The following is a 22,643-nucleotide window of genomic DNA, read 5'->3' as shown; positions in this document are numbered from 1 at the left end:
GCCAAAAACATTAATGAAAGGCGCTCATTGGGAGGCAACCCAATTTTTTTTAGTCGTTTGTTTAGTTTTTCTTGATAGTTTGAATATGTTTTCCTTGAGTTTGACTGATTTCGGGATTCGATTTTCATTTTTGATGATTTGTAGGTGTCCCTCTAACATGACGCGCCCGCATCAAGTCATATGGACAGCCCATGGTCAGAAGGATTCTTGCCTTTATGACGCGCCCGCGTCAAGTCGTATGGAGAACTCACGGTCAGATGGATTCTTGCTCTCTTGACGTGCCCACATTACGTTCACGGGAAAGGCAAGTATTCAAAACAGGAGGACAGTTTTCAATTCCCCGTTACTCTCTCATTTTGAATTTCGAAAATAAGTTTTGTTCATATTAATAATATTAAAAAAAATTATAACAAAAAAAAAAATTAATTAATTAATTAAATAAAAATTTTTTTAAATTAATTAAAAAAAAAGAGTCTTTCCGTTAATAGAAAAAAAAAGACAGAGAATTCTAAAAGAAAAAAAACAAAAAAAATGGAAAAGAAAAAAATAAATCCTACTTTGTTTTTCTTTTCTTTCTTTCTTTCTTCCTCTTTTCTTTCCTTCTTCTCCCTTGTTTCTTCTTTCCCCTATTGGCCGCGACTCAAACTACCACCGCTGCCGCCTCTTCGCTTCACACCTAACAGCGCCGCCCTCTCCGCAATCAACGAGCAACGTCGTCGCCAGGCCGCACGAACGCCACCTCGTTATCCCCTTCTCTTTCCCATAGCGTGCGGCCATCTCGCCGCTCTTCGCCGCCGTCTTCAGCGCTTAGCCCACAGTCGTGCCGCCCCTCCGATCTTCTCTCTCTCTCTCTCGCGTTGGCCACAGCCCTCTGATCGCTGCCCTCCATCGCCGCGCGTCTCTCTCTGCCTTCGCTCTGTCCGCCGCCATTCTTGCATGCCACCCATGGACTGAAGCTCCACCACCTCTCCGCTGTTGCGCGACGCCGTTGTTCTGCTGTCGGTGGAGGTATTTCGTATTTGGAACCCTCAAGTAGTGTCTTTTCTCTTCATCGCTTGAATTGGGACTTGCTTTTGCTGCCTTATCACCTGAGAGAACTAACGTAAGTAGTTGCTTTGGCTTGTTGATTTGTGGGTCATTTGTTAAGATTTTAGGGGGACACATTTATTGCTCTTGGTTTGTTTGATTGCCACATTTGTTGAAATTGTTTGGCTGAAAATGACTTGGACATCCTCTGCCTATTGATTGAAATTGCTGCATTGTTGGGACATTTGTCTAAACCTTGGGAAACTACCTTGTGCATTTTGTTGACTGGGTTGACCGTTTGAGTTGCTTCATTATCTGTGGGGTGCACCAGTAGTACTGATTGGGGTATTTTGACTAGCATTTATTATTTCTAATTGGTTAGCTGCTTGTTTGTAAAGGGAGAACTTGTAATTGTGTGGTTATTGTCAAATTTCTAAACTACTATTGCTGGAATTGAGTTGAGATATTCACTGTCCAATTGGAGATTTTGTTGAGATTTTGGGTGGACAGAGTTTTGCATTTACTGGGTGAATTGAGTTGAAATGTCTCAGAACTTAGCCACGTACTTCCATCACATCGGTTTCCCTCCACCGTTCCCGCCTACCCCTTAGCTACTCGCGAGGGAAATTTCGTTGTCCTCTTCGCTTTATTTGTTTTATTACCTCCATTGAGGACAATGTCGAATTTAGGTGTGGGGGGGATTGAATCAGTTGTGGTGCTAGTTTTACTAGTTTTTAGTTTCTATTTTTTTTTCTTTCCTTTATTTTTAGTTAGTTATTTGTCGATCTTTCTTTCATTTTCTTTCTTTTTTTTTAGTGCTTAGCTCTCATGTGAATACCAAAGTTTAATGTTGGGTTATTGACTCTAATTCTACTATTGCCAAATTTTAATAATACAAGTGTATCGAGTTAATGTGGTTGAGTCCAAAAAATCTCTTTGGTGAATATCGGTGATTGCTTGACTCTTTTGAGATCTTTGTTAACTTTTCTAAGCATAGGGAATGACTGTTGGCATTTTTTATATGAATTGGTCCAATATTAACTTTAGTTCTCCATGTTTGAAAAAAAAAATGAGGCTAGCTACTTTTTTTTTGTTTTTGAGGTGTTATTTTGAGTTATTGTGTTATCTAGTTGTAAATAAGAGTTTACTGTACTCCGCTAGTTGTTACTACAGAGTAACCGGGGATCTTCACCAAAAGTGTTGATTCTCGCATCAAAAAGTAGTAATTTCTATGAGTACGTGGTCGTATGGCGATAGGAGCTGAGTAACTGGGCTCCTTCATCTGAAAAATATCGGAGTTCGCGTCAAAAGGCTCCAATGGATAAAGACTAAGTCTTTTGTGCTATTTTTTAAAAAAAAAAGGGAAAAAAATAAATAATAGAAAACGTGAAAAAAGTGTAGGTTGTGTTAGTGTATGATAGAGGTCAGCTTGCCGATTTATGGATTTAATGTGGAGATTTTGGTTAATATTTGGACCATTTACTGATAAATGTTGTGCGCCATTCCTTTTTCTTAGATTAGTTAACCTGGAATTGAATGAGTTTGTGGTTTAGAAACTAACCGGGGTGATGTTTCTCGGATTTTGATCACTAATGCTTGATATATGATTTTTCTTGGTATCTTGGCAATATGGTAGATAGAGCAATAGTCATTGTCAAATTTTGGTGTCTGTTTACTGTTCTTATGCTTGATAACAAGTATGGTTTAGGTGTGGGGGGAATTGATAGGTTGCAATTTTATCATTTATTTTATTATTAATTTCCCCTATTACCTTACCCGATGTGGATTAATTATTAGATTCTACTCACTTTTCGTAATTTACATTTATTTTAGGGAGTAGAACGAAAATACCATAACCAATGCCAATTTGACAGTCATCGGGAAAAAGTTCAAATAGCAGGTATTCAAGAGCATTTTTGGAACAAGGAGATGCAAGCCCTTTTTGGTAATTTGGCCGAAGACAAAAGGACGAAAAAGGGGAGTCTTCTGAGGGCATTAGGAGCCGCCGCACAAAAGGAATGCTTAGTTAGTATTAGATAGAAAATGAGATATAGCAGAGGAGGAGCACTACCTTTTGATAGCTTTTCACTTTGACTTTTCCGTTGCCGTCTTTGTGTAGTTGCTCCCTGCAGATGTCAGGTACCATTAGAACCAAGCAATCACTTTTGTAGTTTAGCTTTTCATTTCATGATTCGAACGAATTGGGTCCTCTAAATCGGAGACCATGGCCGCAATTACTTCTGAATTTTCGCGTGGGTTTTCCTCATTAAACATGAACTAATTTCCTCACTCTAGTCAAGGAACAACGGAGGCTTTGGTTCGCTTAAAAATTGTGAGATCGATTTAATTTTATCTTTTCCTTTTACTTATTGGTATTCGCATATTTCTTGACTTCAGTACTTGTGATTATTTACTTAATTGATTGTCTTGGATCCGGATAATTCGTTAATTGGGTAATCTACTGTCCATTGGGGCATTTAAATCTGTAATTGTTTAATTGTCTTGAATTAGTGACAACTGGCATGATTAGATTTGTGTCAGGGAGATACGCAGGCTAATCTGAAATAACCCTGGTAGTGCGTTATTTGGTTAGAATAGGACTCCTCTAATACGTAAGACAATTGGGGAATTGAATCTTACGGGCGTACCTAGGATTATTTCTCAATTAGAGTAGTGGTTAACGGGCGTACCTTAATCACCGACACAGTAAGGAGGGATTGCCTGCCATCGCTTGTTTGGCAGTTATAACTTATTTATTAATAGATAATTGGAATTGCTTGTGCATCGATGATCAATTAGGTGAACCATTGTTGAAGTTATTTCTTGGCTAGACCTTTAATTATTATTACTTTGCTTTTAGTGAATTGTCATTTAATTTTTAGTTGGCTATTTTATTCTTAGTTGAATTGTTTTAAATGTTATCATTTATACAAAACCACCCCCTGTGTTACTTTGAATTTCTTAAGAGAACAAATATCCCCAATCCCTGAGAATACGACCCTACTTGCCCTGTCTACAAATTCATAATTATTTGTGAAAAAATCATCCCACTCGGGTATATCGGATCAAGAAAACTCTTCGGGAACAGAGTGAATCAAGTAACCCATTGTACGCCTAGAGTCCCTGCTCCAGTATTTGGAATCGGGTTTTGGCTACTTTAACTGGCAATTAGGTTTATTTTATTATTGTACAGGCTTCGACAACCTGTCATTCAATTAGGACAAAATTGTTATATAAACTTCTTTTGAGCAATCTACAATAAAATAATAATAGAAGATAGTAAAATACAACAATTGATTAGTTTAAGGAGTAAATAAAAAATCTGATATAGTTTAGAGGTGCATTTTGCGATTGACCCTATCTTTTTTTTTCTAATCATCGAGCAAAATTACAAAAGTGATCTCAGGTTTGTTTGGTTCATGGGCTGACATAATCCCATATCATCCCATGTTTGGTTGCTATTTATGTATGGGATGATACATCCCACCTAATTGAATAAATCCCGTATATGGGGGATAAAATAATCACATTAGGAGTGGGGGGAAGTGGTATGAGTTATCTCGAAATGAGTAAAAGGCGAAATGAGTAAGAGGTGGGATGATAACAATTGGAAATTATTTGCTACTAATAGAACAATGCTTTGTTCTAACAACTAGGCAAAAACTTTGATAGATTTGGCAAAATTTGAAGATATGACAAAATTTGGGCCACATGGTCTACATAGACCGGGTCTACTTGAGTATTTGTCTAACAACTATATAAACCTACTGTTTAGCTATAATATTATCTAAATTTTGGACTAATTTTCTCTATTAATCACACAGTAAAATTTTGAATGAATTTGCCCCAACTAATAAAAGATTAAATTTTGAACTAATTTAATCATATTAATGATATACCATAATTTTGGACTAATTTGCCTACATTATCAACAAAATTAATTTTTACTCATTTGCTCATATTAATGAAATAATTAAAGTTATGGACAATTTTGCCCCTACAAATAAAAAACTTTTTATGTTTTGAAGTAACTTCCCATTTTAACAACTAAGCAAATCTTGGACTAATTTACCCCTATTATTAATAAATTGATTTTTTGACTAATTTGGCCCATTAAAATTTTAGTTCGATTTACCCCTGCTAAAAGAAAAAGTAAATTTTATACTGTTTTGGCTTTACTAGTTAATTATATAGCCATATCTTCTTGGTCAAATTTAATTCATAAAAAGTTAGGCCGGTAGATTGAGACTGTGAACCCATTTAAAATGGTTGAATCAGTCCAAAACAAAAAAAAACTCATATGTTGGTTTGGGCCCAGACCACACAAAGCTCACATGTGTGCTGTTTACTAATATCAATCTCATGTTCAAATCAATCAGTATACATTTATATCAAGCTCATGTTTTGACAATTATGTGTATGTATGCGTATGATGTGTATGATGTGTATAAAATTTTCCCCTCTATTGGAAAGTATTAACATAATATATTACTATTTTTTGGAAAAGAATGAGGAATACCAAAGAGCAAAAAGAAGGAACTATAGTCAATGCGAACTGTATGTGTTTTCTTAGCATAATTTATTTGGATAATTAACTATTATTTGGTTTGTTAAATTGAAAGTCACCAGCAAACACATGAGCTCCATGTATTTCATAATTTGTATGTCAAATACTACAATAGATCCAGAAGTTTCATGTATCTACAATCTGCAAATGTATAATTAGTCAAAACTTGAAAATTTATAAGTTATTTTCAAAATGTTAGATTGAAGTATGAGAATATATCAAAACATTCAACATAACAAAACTCCACAATACAACTAAACTGAAGGGGCAAAGCGTATATATCATTGGAAGCTTAGTGTCTATACACCTAAAAAGGGTGACATACTGAAACATTGAACAAAGTAAAACTACAGAGTACGAACAAATTTAAGGGACAAAATGTATACCATTATTGAAAGCTTACTATCCACACAAATACAAGGATATCGACAACAAACAAGGTCAAGTACAAAATGATATTTTTGTTTCCCATATGCTACCGATTCAAAGACTACCAAGTAGTGTTAGAGATTTGGATAAGCATGCAAAAATTGGAAGTTAAATGAAAAATAATGGTATGAAACTTTCCCTATCACCCACATTTTGGCCTTTCCCATTGATATCTACTCAACAGCTCACTATGTTTGTTTAAAATATAGTCATTCATCATTCACCACTATTCACTGTGTTGGCTAGAGGTGGCAATATAGATAAAATGGTTCGTAATTGGTTGGATGATGGATGAAATTTATCGAATCCATTTATAATCATTTAATTAATAAATCCTGAGGATCTAAGTGAGAACCAATTATCATTTATCATGTGACAAGATTGGGTGAGCAAAACCCGCAACTCATTATCTTATTTAGATTTTTGTTTCATTTTTTCCCTTACTGAATAGTTATCCATGTATAACAAAATCTCTGATAAAATTCAGAAACCTATAACGTACAAGTAGCTGAAATAAAGATAAAATGTTAAAATATTGACAACATCTTGCTCGAATACAGTCAAAAAATTCACAATGACATTATTGTAGTCATCCCAAGTCCCAAATACTATATATAGAGTTCGTCACCTGCTATCCTAGTGCTACACTGGAAGTTCTATTTTCTAATCTGATCCTCCATTCTACCATCAAAAACCTTCCAATTAGCAAGCTTCAAACATATGTGCAAAAACCTCATCATACAACTAAACGGATTCGGATTCTAGTCTGACACAAGCAAATAGAAAACAACAAGATATTACCAAGGAAAACACGTCAATTGTCCAAGAGTCCCCTCAAATCTATGATTGTGACTCCTCTGGCTATCAAGATAAGTCCTTATCAGCAAAATGCAGAAGCTTTTTAACTCTTAGAACCAACCATGTCAGAGTGAAATGGTAATGCAAATTTACTTTCTGTGCAGGAGTTACAATCATCCATGATAAAGGATGAAGTTCTTTCTTCATGATTTACCTTGATGTTGTTGCCTAGTCTTGTTTATAGAGTTGTTCCTAAATAGGATTCTTTCTGCAGTTGGGCCAATATTTGGATTTATCTTGATATTGTTGTGTACTCCTGTTTATAGAGTTTAGTTCTTTATGCAACTAAACCAATAATTTGTGATGTCCTCCCCCTTGATTAAACATGATAATGTTAGACCATTGTTACAACATTGAAGTATGGGATGTGTTAAAATGATTCCTTGCCTTGTTGGATGTTTATACCAATATTAGGACAATGAAATTTTAGCAAATTATACAAAAGAAACAGTGTTTCAAAAGCTAAAGAGTTTTCATTTCCATAATTTTCCAAACAAAAAAAAATTTACCAACACTGCTAATCATGAATTATTGTATGAGCTTATTTAGAAAACTATTCATCCATGCTTCTAGTGAGGTTTTGATGATTCAAAGTAGATGGCGTTGGATTAGGCCTCCTTGTTATCTTAGATTCTTGAACATATGGGAAGCTATTATTAATTACAGAATGTTTTGGTTCCTCGTAAATTTCTCAAGGTTTGTGCCTATGTTGGGTTCAGATAGTTAGACACCTATTGGAGCCAATTGTCACACTTGTGCCAATAACATTGCTATTTGAATTGTGCCAAAAAGATGGAAAGCAAGCCGATATAAGACATTGGAGAAAAGGGGAGAAAAGCATTGCAAGTGTTTATGTCGATGGGCAATTTGTTGTCTCAATTTCTTTTGAGCAAAAAGAAAATGCAGAGCTCCATGCAGCAAAGGCTGCTGTGCAGAAATTATCTTACAAAACCAATGAAAAGTTTGGTAGGGGCATTATAGGTGAAGTCAATAGAGCTACCGAGATTGAAGGTGCAAACTGAAAGCTCCATGAGCTTTGTGGAAGGAAAAGATGGCCAAAGCCAAACTACAGGTACTTCTTACTCAACTACAAGTAAATGTGAGTGATGACAATTTTGGATATTGTAAAACTATCAAAACATTTAAAATTACAAATTTGTGGAAATTTCATTATAGAATAAACTCACGAAGAAAAAATATGTATACATCTATAGTGTATACTTAAACTTAAAGCAGTTGGTTGTACATTATGTTACAAAACCATTATTTGATTAATGCGAATCACTTAAAATTCCGACACATAAATCAAACACACTAGGTTTTAGTTTCTAAATTAACAAACCGAAAGCAACAGCTAATTTATGGTGAATGAGCCAAGGGAATTGGATGGACATTTTTCTACAAATAAATTTTGATTTTCTTAATTTTTTAATTAGTTGAGGGATTGAATTTTGAACATAGAAAAATTTTTACTTATAAGTGGGAGGGTTAAGGTGATAAGTAAAAAATAAAATCTGTATTTGCATTTCCGCATTATTTTTTCTTACAGTTTGATTAAATATGTCTACAGATACAATCGCACACCATAAAGATGCTATAGTCTTAATTTATAATTTTTTGAACAAGCAAAGAAAATTCTACAATCAATTTGGGAATTAAACCTAGCACAACAATAAAATAAAGAACGTGTTATGAAACAACTAAAAGAGATGTATATCCATTAAGTTTGCCTACGTCCATTGAGTTTCCGAAAAATATGAAGGGACAAAAGAGTCAATGAGGATGTCCATTTAGTTCCCTCACATTTATGTACCATTGATTTTGTTTTGCCTATAAATAGAAGCCTTTCTAACATCTCGTGTAACCTTTTGATCATTTGAGTTAATAAAACAATAGTTCTTTACTTTTGTCTACTTTTGTAAACTTTTCTTTACTTTACACGCGGAGCTCAAGGCCATACTCTTTGGGGTGCGGCTTTGTGTTGCTCGAGACTTACAAGAGTTGCATGTTGAATCTGACTCACTTGTCTTGGTGCAAATACTCCAAGGGACACATGGTTGCCCTTGGAGACTGCAACGGGAGGTGGATGAATTGCTTAGTTTCAAGCATCATTTCCGTGAGATAACCCATTGCTATAGAGAGGCGAACAAATTCGGAGCAAGAGGATGTTTTTGACGACTTTCGTTCTTTGCCGGCTATTGTCCGTGGGGAGATTATCATGGACACTTTAGGTTTCCCTAATTTTCGTAGAAAATTACTATAGCTTAGCTAAAAATTTGTATTAAATAACTGTCATATGGATATTTTCATGAGATTGGATTTGTTGGCAGGGAGTTTCGTCCATTTATAAGAGGAAACTCTGCCAAAATTTTTAATAAATAAAAAAAAAGTTTCTAAAAAAAAAAAATCTCTTATGCATTTTGCTGTTTTATTAGTACTCCCTCCGTCCTGAAATAATTGTCGCACTTCGGGTCTTGAACTTTTTTTCAACAGTGCTGCATTTTGGTCTAAGTTCCAGCCGTGCCCCTTCTATGCATTTACTCCATTGAGTGGCAGAAAGAAAATGAAGAGATGACAAGATGTGTGGGACCCATACTTCAAAAATATCTCCAGCCGTTTTTTTGGAAAGTACCTAGCACTCCATTGTTTGCATTTGCTGTGGGACTCACGCATACCAGTGCAACTCTTGTAGTTTTATGGGGCCCATCAAAAGCTTAAAAAGAATCTGGTATATTTAAGGGCATGAGATGGAAATGGGGGAAAGTTTTATTGTCAATTATGGTAAGTGACATTAATTTTGGGACAGACCAAAAAGAAAAGTATGACACTTTCAATGGGACGGAGGGAGTATTACTTTTATAACACATTATCAGTATGAGTCTCAAACTTTGAGTAAAGATGTAGTATAACTCTTTAACTTTGAGCAATCAAGTACAAGTTTCTACTTTTGAGCTATCAAGTACAAGTCTCAAATTTGAATGATTATTGAACAAATGTTTCTATCCTTAAGCTCTCCTTGAGGTAAGATTCTTCCACAAACTTATTTTATTTCTTATGATTAATCTTTGATTAATCACGAAGTACAAGTGTTTACCATTAAACAATCATTGAGTACGAGTCTATACTTTTTGGGCAATCTTTGAGGTAACATTTTTCTTTTGAACTCAATTTATTTCTTTATTGAATAATATTACAAAATTGAAACTTGTGCCTCTTGATATCCTTGGAAGAATTATTTGGCATGAATACTAGATGTTGAAATACATCTCGATTCAATGGATCTTAGAGACATCATTATAAAAAATCAATGATACTTTAGAATTCACTTGTCCTTTAAAATAATTAAAAGAAAAAGATCTGATCACCTGAAGATGGTCATTTTTGCAAAAGTCCGATATGATAAATTTACCTAAGGCTACAAGATTTTCAATCAATTAATGAACATAATTCTACAATGTTCAAAATTATTTCTTAATGAGATTGTACAGAGCAAATATTACTCATGAGATGTGTTAAACATAATATTCTCCACACTTCATTCCTTGATTATGCTCATGTAGTAGCAATAATGGGAGAAAAAGATTGAGAAGTCTTCTATACTGATTACATGCCTTCTTGTAGTTGAACAAATTTTGAAATCTGACCAATTAGCTCTAGTTCATTTCCTGGAGTAAATGCGACTAAATTTTGAAATATTAGTTGTGGTTGTGGTCATGACCATAGTTTTAGTAGATATGTATATTAGTATAGCAATAATAGAAATTATCCCCTGGAGTGGATAATATTGGAAAAAAGGACAAGAATAGAAGAATCCTAAATTACATGCTAATGTTAATCTATTAGTCTTTATGAAGTATCACTGAAAAAAAAGATCCTGAAGATCTATAAATGCGATGTAAAAGATTATTTCCATACCTAGAACATGATTAAATATTTTGTTAATCTTTATGATGTATTAGTGAAAAAGAAGGCAAATGTCTTGAAATACATTTGACCAATCAAAATTATAACTTTGAAGATATTGAAACAATATCTTAATGTGGCCAATTTCTTTAAACACCTTGAAGGTATGTTGTGATTAGTTAGATTTATGATGGTAATAATTGTACTTTCTTCCTAAAGAAGAAATAAAAGCAAAATATTTTGGATCCTTAACATGGTGATGATGATACTTTTATCATTGCTAGTGTAATGAATACACACAAAGATACAACTAAGGAATTCTAATGTCAACATTAGAAATGCTAGTGCACGATTGCTTGAAGGCTTTAGAAGAGTTACTATATTTCTCTCTAAGGGATTAAAGGCTAACATAAATAATGAATTACTATCTTCTAATATTTGAAAAAATAGACTGAATTTTACGGATATCCTATCAAAATAGATATTATATTAAGAGAAAAAGTGAAATAAAGTTTGATTATACCACAAAACATTCGAGGTTTAGTTTATAATTAATTCAAAATCATCACTCACAATAAACCAAAAGTTTACTGATCCCAATGAATTTATAATTTGACAAAAGTGAAATTTTGCATGATTGTAAGAGTCAATAAGTACTCATACATACCCTTTTATATTATATATGACTATGTCATGTATCGATCACTCTCTACAATTAAACATCGTCAAATATTAATGAGTGATCTATTTATTGAATAATTTAAGAACATTGTGATGAACTATAATTCTCAATATTAAGGGAAGGAAATAATCAACCAAAAAAGAAAATCACTTAAAAATAGTATTGAATTTCCTTGATCCTCTTATGAAACAATATGAACTTGAAGTTCAAAAGATTACCTATTTGGAAACAATTACAAATTAATTATAGGATGTATTTATAGATTCCAGAAGAGTTACTAAATAATTCTAACTAGGAATACTCTGATTAAAATTGATATCCCTGAAGGACACATACAAGTGCTATAAATGAGTTTAAACCTAGCCTACCTAAAGATATCTTGATTTCAAATATCTCCAGAGATTAAGTAAATGTCAGGAACAAAATTCAACTTCCTGAATAGGTCGCTCCTGAAGAGGTCGCTCTTGAAGAGAATGAAATTATAGAAAATTCAATAAGGTTTGTCGCTATCAAAATCTTGGAACCTAAACAAATAGAAATAATATTTTTACATATAGTGTAGCACTCGATATCATTGAAATTAATGTATAATAGTTGATGGATGTCGGCGTAGAAATGATTGGCCAAAATGAAAAAATGCAATCCCATTAGAATCAGATTCTCTAACAAAACGAAAAGTCTTTGGACCCATAGTTCATACACCGAAAGGTGTAAAGTCAGTTGAATACTAATGGGTATTCAAACTATATGTATTAATAATTTCAATGTGATTGAAACTCTAGAAGAGTTACCAAAAATTGATGCATGTTTAAAGATAGATTTTGAAATCAAAGATTTTGAAAAAATAAAATTTTGCCTTGATATACAAATTGATCATTTAGAAGATGATATTTTTATTCATCAATTACCTAGAAGGTATTGAAGTAATTTTACATGGATAAAGCACTTCCATTAAATACCCCAGTGGTCGCCTAGTCACTTGATCTTAGTAAAGATCCTTTTAAGGGAAGAGCAAATATGAAGAGATACTTATTTCTATGTGACAGCCCACCTTCCCCTAAGGCGTACCAAAGGGCTTAACGAACTACATGCCCAACTCTCGTCAGAACTACTAAGACGGTTATACACAAACTAAAACGTTCCAAAATATATTAGTGCGCTTAAACGATTCAATAACCACGAAACGGAAAAATGAAAACGAAAACGAAAGATGAATAGTAACTGCCACGTCACAATCCGGCCGGATTCTAGCCGGATTGGAGGCAGTAGGCAACTCAAAAATTTTCAATTTCCCTTGCCTATCCAGCTGGATACTTGGCCGAATTCAGTGAACAGTTTCCGGCCAGAAATTTTCTTCTTTCTTGTTCAAATTTCGCGCGCGTCCAAACTTCAACCAAGTACAAGTAAATTCTAACTAACATTAAAGAGTACACATTCTCAAGTAAAAATACTATATACACATGAGAAAACACTTTTATATATACATGTTAATGGGTTTACATAACAAAAGGGAACATTGGAGCGATACATTTAGGGTTTCCAATTTTCGAGGAGCTATACAAAAGAACAAAAGAATTTCACTAGCTCAACTCGCTTCCAAAATCATGGTTTCCAAAAGTTGATCCTGTACGGAAAACAAAATTAACGAGGGGTGAGCTTTCGCTCAATGAGGTACCAACAGGTTATACAGTCACGAATCACAGAAGTACACTTGAACAATCACACGAGCCTTACTTAAATACCAAGGAACATCACATTTAAAGGATACGGATGGCACTCAAGTGCCAATTTCCCATCTTTGCATTACTTGATCTCAACTTGTTGACACTCCGCCAACATTCGAAGCAACGAACATGACTGTAGACTTCACTTTACACCAATTACCTTCCACCATACATTCCCCTTACCGGGTCCGAACACCTCACAGAATCAGAAAGGGTAATACTCGAGTATACCACAAAGTCGAGGAGATAACTCTCCACTCGACAAACAGTAAAATCCATGGTACGTTATCTAATCGACCAAGCCCATGCCGGCTCGACTCGATTAACGACCCATGCGGTTTGAGCTCAGATATCACAGTAAAGTCGTTGGACACATGCCCCAAACGACATCTAACCATGCACAGGTAACAAATCACAGTTATACAGTAAACAGTTGCACAAATAAGAGATCGGGAGTGATAAAGTACACTCTCGTCTCGAACGGAATTCACAGTCATTCAGTCCAAAGATTCAAGTACAACAACCATGATCTTATTCAAAATTCCAAAGTTATTTGTGTTATTTAGTAACATTATTTTTTCCTCAAATTCAATGATCTTACCTGAACTTCATCCATGGATTCAATGGTGGGACTGGTTCTACGACCTCACTTGTTCCTACTATCCGCATTTCTTCCTCTCCACCTAAACGATCATTCCTTTTATTGGCTCTTTTCCTTCCCATCCGGCCCCTGCATTATCAACATTCTAATGCATTATAATAAAAACAAATCCAACCTGTCATGACCATACATAAGCACTGACCACTTACCTATTCAATAATTTGGGTGGTGTCTCGTGTTCTGTTTCACCAATTGTTTCAGCTAGTTCTTCTCTCTCTGCTTCCTGATGTGAGCTTCTTGATCGCGTTCTTGCCATGTAAACTAATGTTTTTTACAAATAAATTGCACTTCAATTCCAAAATTTCATTTCCAACCACACGCATAATATATGATGAAGTACTGCTAAGCATAATATATGAGTTTCAAATATTAGTTACACTAGTTATAGTACAACTTGTAACATTTTTTTCACATTGAGTAAGTTATTCTTCACAGTTTGTTATTTATTCCAACTAGCACTAATTAACATAATCTGTTGTCCTACCTATCAGGTTTTGCTTGGGATCAACTTTTTCTTTTATTTATCATGCTATTGTACAATATCAATGAAGTACCACACGGGGGCAAGCAATTTTACACTATGTTGATGTAATTTTACAGAGCAGTTCTATTACTGTCACTTCTGACCTACTGTGTGTAACAACTATCAAACTTGGTGTCCAACCACAATAATTACTGTACTAGTAATCTTCTTTTTACAATTTATTTGTCACCGTGCAAAGTTTCTTGTTAATTATGCCTAATTTAGTCATATCATAATCTATTCTCCTACCTACCAAGCTCGATGCAATTAACTTCTCCTTCATTTATCACGGTATTCAACAATACGAATGAACAAATCCGTAGAACAATTTCAACGTATGTTCAGCCAATTTTACACAACACTTCTAATACTGTCACTACTGAATCACTGCGTGTAACAATTATCCAACATGATGTGCACCCACAATAACTAACAGGATGCGTAACCGTTTTCCCACACTGAGTATGCCAAATTTCACAATTTATTATTTCTTCTGCCACACATTGTCAAATTATAACCTACTCTCCTACTTATTCAGTTCCATGCAATAAACTTGTCTATCTAAACACTGTGCTAGTATACAATTCCAGTGGAGTGACAATCACATTCTTGCAATTTCATCATTTGTTGGGGCAATTTTACACACCATTCTGAAGGTGTCACTAGTGACTCATTGCATAAATGATTTGTCCAACATGATGTGCAAACACAATACCTATCAAGACTTGTAAACTTGTTTCCACATTGAGTATGCCAAATTGAGTATGCCAAACTGTGTAATACTTTCTACCTGCCATTGTCAAATTATAACCATCTCTCCTACTTAGCGCATTATAATCTTCTCTTCTACGGCGCCCTTAAATGAAATATCTTGTAACCATTTCACTTCACTTTGTATGTCTCCCTCAACAGTGTGTACCATCTTAGAAACCCATATCATGTTTAATCTCCACTCAGCCACTGTTATGTAACAAAACCTACACCAACTTCATGCACAATAACCATAACAATCCCCAACCCATCCACACAATTTTGCAAGTACTTGGTGTGCAAAATTTTCAATACCTTTCTTTCCCCATGTTAGTAATTATAATACCTATTATGTGCAACCGAAGGCTTCAGTGTATTATCCATTTTCCACTATATTAAACAATTACTTCGACCAAAACTGCAACAAGTATAATCAGCCCATTTGTTCACAACGATGTATACAACAAAAGATAACTACAAGTCAAATCGATCCACAATTTATCTGATACCATTGATATTTTCTTACCTGTGTTTTTTCTGCTTTATCTCTTCTCCGGATCTCCCAACCTTGTACTCCACAATTCCCGTTCACCTCTCTCAAGCCCTTTGATATTTGAGTACCAATCCTAAACTCTCTCCTTCTGCCACTACTTATTGCTTCTCCTTGCCGTGATTTTCCTTCGCAGCCACTCTATTTCTACTACTTCTTGCTATCCCTTGTATACTACCTGGCAATTTCCAATTCTGCAATGTTATTTTCCCTTTGCTTTTCTTTCTTGCTCTGTTTTGTAGAATTTTGCATCAATGAATATGGGCAATTATTTTGGAGGGAGTGCGACTTAGCTTTTCGTTTTGAGGATTCATTTGGGCGGTAACGGACCAACGCTTCATGAAACGGTCCTTCAACTCTTTTTCTTTTTGTTTTTCCCATTTCTTCTCAACACGGCATCGTTCTAGCCCCTACTGAAGCCTTCATGATGTGGTCTATTGCAGTCCTTTCATTTCCTTTTGTGAGAGGATTACTCAGGGACGGTCCGTCTAATGACCGTCCCTGCCCCAAATCCGCAAAAGTGAGGGGTCATATCAGTATATCACACGTTTGTCAGAGTAGATTTAATGCTTGGACATTGGAGTTATATGCAAATTATAAAAATAGCTATAGAGTAGATTTATATCACATTTGATTTGATGTATTTTCTGTCATTATAGATTTATTGAATGAAATGATCTTTTCTATAAAAAAAAAAGTCAAAAGTTAATTTATACCTCAAGAAATCAGCAAATAGGGGAAAAATTTAGAGGAAACAAGTATTTAATGCTTGAAAGGAGAGGATTTAAGAGGCCCATAAGAAAGATGACTGAGCCAACTTGAGATTTGAGTATTATCGCACCAAACAAAGAAGAGGTCAAAGATTCAATCTTCTCTGAAGGTATGAAAGGGAACATAAAAAAGGGAATCCTATCAATTTGTTCCGATCTAGGATAATAAGTTTATGAGTTTGGTCTTACTTCATCTCCTGAGTCTTCCAAAGGTTAATTATTTAACAAAATTGGCCCGTGCTACCAAAATTGCCTGATATGCATTTTGTCTCTTAATTTTACTTGTAATAGTTTCACGCAGAACTTCTAATTTTGAACCCTAATTCAATTCACAGTTGAAAGTTGAAACATTAGATAGAAATTCTGTACTTAGAGATACTGATTCTAGAAGACTGGAACAATAACTTGAACGACAGAAAATGATTTTCCAATAAATATTTCATGGCAAAAAATCGTCAAGAACTCTCATGCTTATTTCTAAGGAAAATAAATAAATAGAAAATTGAAAGGAAAAACATGTTAATGGATGTTGATGCCCTATGGTCCATAAACAATAACTCGACATTACCCAATTTCTATCCAAAGTATGGCGTCGCTTGCAAATGTGTGATCTAAAGACAAGCAAAATTATTCTATCTTAGATAAGCAACATTATTCCATTGTAGTGGATTCTCTTTTGCAAGTAAATAATTCAAGGTATAGAGATTTTGAATTCAAATCTCCCTCTTTTTGCCTGCTCCTTAAATCTCATTTCTTCTTTGTTGGAACTTTTTTTTTTTAAAAAAAATAGGTAAATAAGCTAAGAAGATCTAAACTTTTGTGCTTATAGCTTCTGCCTTCCTCATTTTTAAAAAAAAAAAAAAAAAAATCTCTAAAGGATCACTTCGCACTGGCAAGAATTTGCTTAGAATTTGCATTTTTGCCTCTAAAGGATGTAACAACATCTATGCATTAATGTTTAGCTTTAACAAAAGATAATTTTCATCCGCTAGTCAATATTGCATAGAACATCTATTTTGTCTAGTTGCTAAGATCCAAATTTCTAATTGAAGTAAAAAAATTCAGTTATCCCAATGAATCTAAAATTAAAATCAAGTTACAAATTAATAAAGTGCCGAATGGTCGGATATTTGACCATGACCAATTAAATACGAAACTAATGAACAAACACATTTCAGAGACGCAATGGATCTTCTGTACCTGATGGTGTTTCTATCCCTTTAATTATTTTTACCACCTAGAGGTTTAGCCAAATTACCAAATGCACCTTCAGGTTTGGCCAAATTACAAAAAGAATCCTCAAGTCATAAATTCATAACAAGCAACCCACTACCGTCAGTGAACGTTAGTTGTCACAGTAACTTGCTATGAGTTTTTTTTTTCTTTGTTTAGAAAATAACTTGCTATGAGGTTAGGAAACTTATAAAATGGAAGACTCTTCTTGAACTGAGATAGATCACAAAATTACAAAATATTAATGCAGACTTTTCTTGAACCTTTTTTTCCCTTGAATATGTTTCTTTCTTTATTTTTTTTTATAAAAAATTAATCTACACAGGAGGGATAAACACAAACTTGATTCTCTCATAATTCAACAATATTACATTTAATTACCATAAATCATGAGGTAAGAATTAAAACAATGTTGGACTCAAATGACATATACTCCATAATATGTTACTAGGTAATTATGCAAGTATTATATTCTTTAAAAGATCTAGTGTAAATTATTAAAAATACATTTTTGAATTTTATATTTTACTCATGTGCATCAACCATTTATTTGAGAATAAGAATATGTGAAACCATTTCAGATCATGTGAAAAAGTGCATCAATTTCATGCAACTTTAACTGCAATTGCCCAAGTCCCTTAAGTCACACTTGAATTTAGGTCTCTTGATAGCTTTTCAAATTCATCAAAAACATCATATTTACTTTCTCTTTGTTTTTTATCAAATAATTGAAATCCAATCGGCATTCTTTTCTGTGACCATAATCCAGCATACACCTCAAGCCATCCATAATCTTTAAGACAATACTCATTCTACATGTGTCTTTCATACAATGGTTATAGCAATACTACCTCAAATTCCTTTCCCTCTTTCTCCACTACTTTATATAAATACTACTTCCCACCCCCTATCTTTGCTTCATTCTAGCCTTGACCATCCTCTCACTTCTGGCTAGCTGCACTTTTCTTGAACTCTTAATCACTTCTACTTCTCCCTCTTCATTTTTCCTTTTCTCTCCTTGTATTCTTTCTTTCTAGTTTATACTCTTCTGCTTTACTGAGAAAAGCTAAGTACTAGTTATAATATTCGAAGTACAAACAAGAGTTTGAAATATGGAAGGTGGGATAAATCCAGAAGATGCAACAGGGTTCAAAGACTGCTTGCTTTTAGCGAGAAAAAGCCCCTATGTTCTTCGTTTAGCTTTCTTTGCTAGGATTGGTGGACTGCTATTTGGCTATGATACAGGTACTCTCTCAAATCTCTGTCTCTTTCTTGATGTTTATTGCCTTGCTGCTGTTTAGCATTTCTCTTTGAACCTTGCTATCCCTTTATCAAAAAAGATTAAAGAGAAATAGAAAAAAGAAAGAAAACAAAGTATTCTTGTTCCTATTTTTTGTGCTTATTTTTAGTTTCTACTAAGTTTCTTGGTGTTGAATGTGGAGTGCAGGAGTCATTTCAGGCGCTCTTCTGTATATCCGAGATGACTTCAAGGCTGTGGATAAGCAGACTGTTCTACAGGTATAAGTCCTTGTGCTCAAGTGGTTCTTTAAAAAAAAAAAAATTTTCAAGTGTAATTATGTTAAAAGATGTTGGTTTGCAACTTTACATGGCTTTATTTGTCCTCTCAATTCAATGTTTGAAGAAAGAAATAATAACCAAACAAAATTTTTTGTTTGATATTTTAGAATGCAGTGATTTAACACTTGAAATATACTAAATATGCCATCAAGCAAATTTCCAGTTCTGCTTATCATTTTTGTACTCTTCTGTGCATAAATTTAATAAACTAAGGCTTTTCTTGACAATTCTCTCACCCTAACAAACTTACCTTTTTTGTTCATGGTGAAAAATTATGGCAGAAGTTTACAAGCCCAGTTGCTTTCAAAATATTAGAATTCACCACGTAATTGAGTTCTCACTTTTTTGGCATTTTCCTGTTATATGACTTTTACTTTTCCTTGAAATGGAACTTAGACTTTGATTTACTTAAATCCTAAAAAGAATTTTTTTCCACGTTTTTTTTCACGAGCTAAGATTCACACTTTTTTTTAATATATATAAATGTCCATTTTCCTTGATCAAATTCTTTTAGTTTTCTTCATTACGTCAAACTAGAAAAGTTCCAATGCATAATTGATCAGATGTGTCAACATTATAACCATGTTTCATTGGCTTCATTGTTTTTGCCTATCATTCCTTGGCAAAAGAATAATCAGAAATGTGTTTGCATGATTCGAAAAATGTTGATAATTATTCCATAGGAAAGCATAGTGAGCATGGCAGTTGCTGGAGCAATCATTGGGGCAGCAATTGGAGGCTGGTTAAATGACAGATTTGGAAGAAGAAGTGCTATTCTGACCGCAGATTTCCTCTTCGCCACTGGAGCAGTTCTGATGGCTGCAGCCCCGATCCAGGTGTTCTGATTTTTGGCAGAGTTTTTGTTGTCTTAGGGGTTGGAATGGCATCAATGACTTCCCCTCTGTACATCTCAGAAGCTTTACCAGCTAAGGTCAGAGGTGCCTTGGTTAGCACCAATGGATTCCTTATCACAGGACAGTTCTTGTCTTACCTTATCAATCTTGCCTTTAGCAAGGTATGCCACATTATTGTATGACGAAAAACCAAAATTTCTTATCTTGAAAATCAAAGATTGCTGATTGGCGTATTATGAAAGCAATGGTATAACGCAATTAGGTCATCTCAGCTATACCTGCATCTCATGTTTTTGACTTAAACACTATGACTTATTATAGAGTAGAAATCCCAGTACAGAAATTACAAAATTCAAGAATTTTTTTCTGGCGCATATCCCTGTTCTTTTTTCTTCTTTTTTCAGGATAGTTAAGCCCAATCTACTTAAATAGTTAAGTCCAATCTACTTAAATTATATTGTCATAAATTTTCTGCTACAGTATTACTAAATGAAAAAGGTTGATTATACCTGGCTTCATCAAGAAGATAATTATGCTCGTTGATGATTGAAATAGGCACCTGGGACTTGGCGTTGGATGCTTGGAGTTGCTGGAATACCAGCGTTATCCCAATTCGTTCTGATGCCACTGCTTCCAGAATCCCCCCGATGGCTATATCGCAAGGTCTAGTCACGGTTCTCATCCGAAAATTGAAAATCCCAAATGTGCTTTTCCAATCTTTAGAACTGACATGACCACAAACATCACTTGCCTGAAACAGGGCAGAGTAGAAGAAGCAGAAGTGATCTTGCAAAATATTTACCCACCTGAAGAAGTTGAAACTGAAATTCATGCTCTGAAGGAGTCAGTTGACAAAGAGATTAAAGAAAAAGATTCATCTGAGAAGATCAATGTTTTTCAACTATTACAAACCAAAACAGTAAGAAGAGGACTTGTAGCTGGTGTAGGTCTTCAAGTGTTCCAGCAGTTTGTGGGCATAAATACTGTGATGTATTACAGCCCTACAATTGTTAAGTTGGCTGGTTTTGTAACTAATCAACAGCATTGCTCCTATCTCTTGTTATTGCGGGCCTGAATGCTATTGGCTCCATTGTCAGCATATATTTCATTGACAGAACTGGAAGAAAGAAGCTTCTGATCTTTAGTTTGTGTGGCGTTATCGTCTCACTTGGTGTTTTAGCAGCAGTTTTCCACGCTACCACTGAACATTCACCTCCAGTTAGTGCAGCTGAGACGTCTCATTTTGGAGGGTACACCTGCCCAGACTATCATTCTGCTGGATCTGCTTCCTGGGACTGTACAAAGTGCTTAAATGCTTCTTCCCCAAGCTGTGGATTTTGTGCTTCCACTACAGCTAAGGTAATCGAATGCATGTGTGTGTTATATTGGCTTCCATATAAAAATCACAAGAAGTAATTCAAATTTGTAAAGCACTGCACTTCACTATTTGCTGTTAAGAAAATCAATCTTGACAAGCATGATGCCTAGATCATACCAAAAAGTACAGTAAGATAAAATCTCTAGCAAATCAAACTGGAGAATTGCTGATTGTCCAAATTAAACATAGATGTCTCAATACTTGTAGCAACTTCTGGATATCATTATCATCATAGTTAATGTTCATTATTTTGCAGCTGTTCCCAGGGGCCTGTTTGATAAAACAGTTCAGGATGCTTGTCGTGGAGAAGACAGGTTATGGTACACGAGAGGATGTCCAAGCAGATATGGTTGGCTAGCCCTTATCGGCCTGGCTCTCAACATCATATTCTTCTCTCCTGGAATGGGTACAGTTCCTTGGATTGTCAACTCTGCGATATACCCTTTGAGGTTCCGAGGGATCTGTGGAGGAATAGCTGCAACAGCAAACTGGATTTCTAACCTCATAGTGGCCCAGTCTTTCATCTCCTTAACACAGGCAATTCGGACTTCTTGGACTTTCCTTATATTTGGAGTGGTATCTGTCGCAGCCCTGTTGTTTGTTTTGGTCTCTGTGCCTGAAACAAAGGGTCTTCCAATAGAAGAAATAGAGAAGATACTAGAAAGGAAAGCTCTGCAGCTGAAGTTCTGGGAGAAAAGGCCTGATAATAAGAACCAAGATGTCTGGCAAAAATAAGGCATCAATAGAGGTTGTTTCAAGAACTGAGAATGCAGTTGGATCTACCGATTATTTAATGGCTTAATAATTGTGAATTAAGCTCCCAGCTTCAGATGTATTATCTCTAAACAGATGGGAATAGAAATTTGATTGGTCTTGTTTTGCTGTTTTTCCTTTCTTGCTCTTCTGCGACTATTAATTACTGTGGATGAAAGAGTGACCTGTGAGAGGAACGATGTCTAAAGACGAAAAAATTGGATCAGTGGTCGAGGGAGGTCTTTGAACCAAGTACTACATAAAAAATAAAAAGATTATCAAAAGCCTATACTTCAAAATCCTTGAAACAAAAATAAGATTCTTCCAGATTTCTTTCTTGAGTATCCTGTCGTAATTGAATATTCAAGTCTACAATTAGGTAAAGCAGAAAGAAGAAAGAAGAA

The 22,643-nt window shown here is 34.7% G+C and overlaps 1 protein-coding gene across 1 annotated transcript; it reads left to right on the top strand.

Moving 5' to 3' along the window:
- The first annotated feature begins 18,788 nt into the window (after positions 1–18,788).
- LOC113782213 (probable inositol transporter 2) lies at positions 18,789–22,221 on the top strand. Its single transcript, XM_027328119.1, is given in 9 exon segments — positions 18,789–18,921; positions 19,124–19,194; positions 19,938–20,079; positions 20,082–20,269; positions 20,664–20,771; positions 20,869–21,142; positions 21,145–21,467; positions 21,743–21,764; positions 21,767–22,221. Coding segments are annotated over 9 exon segments (1,716 nt in total).
- Positions 22,222–22,643: the final 422 nt, after the last annotated feature.

The sequence above is a fragment of the Coffea eugenioides genome, chromosome 9 (assembly GCF_003713205.1).
Source record: "Coffea eugenioides isolate CCC68of chromosome 9, Ceug_1.0, whole genome shotgun sequence".
NCBI classification, from domain to species: domain Eukaryota; kingdom Viridiplantae; phylum Streptophyta; class Magnoliopsida; order Gentianales; family Rubiaceae; genus Coffea; species Coffea eugenioides.
This window is presented reverse-complemented; position numbering and strand designations above follow the sequence as displayed.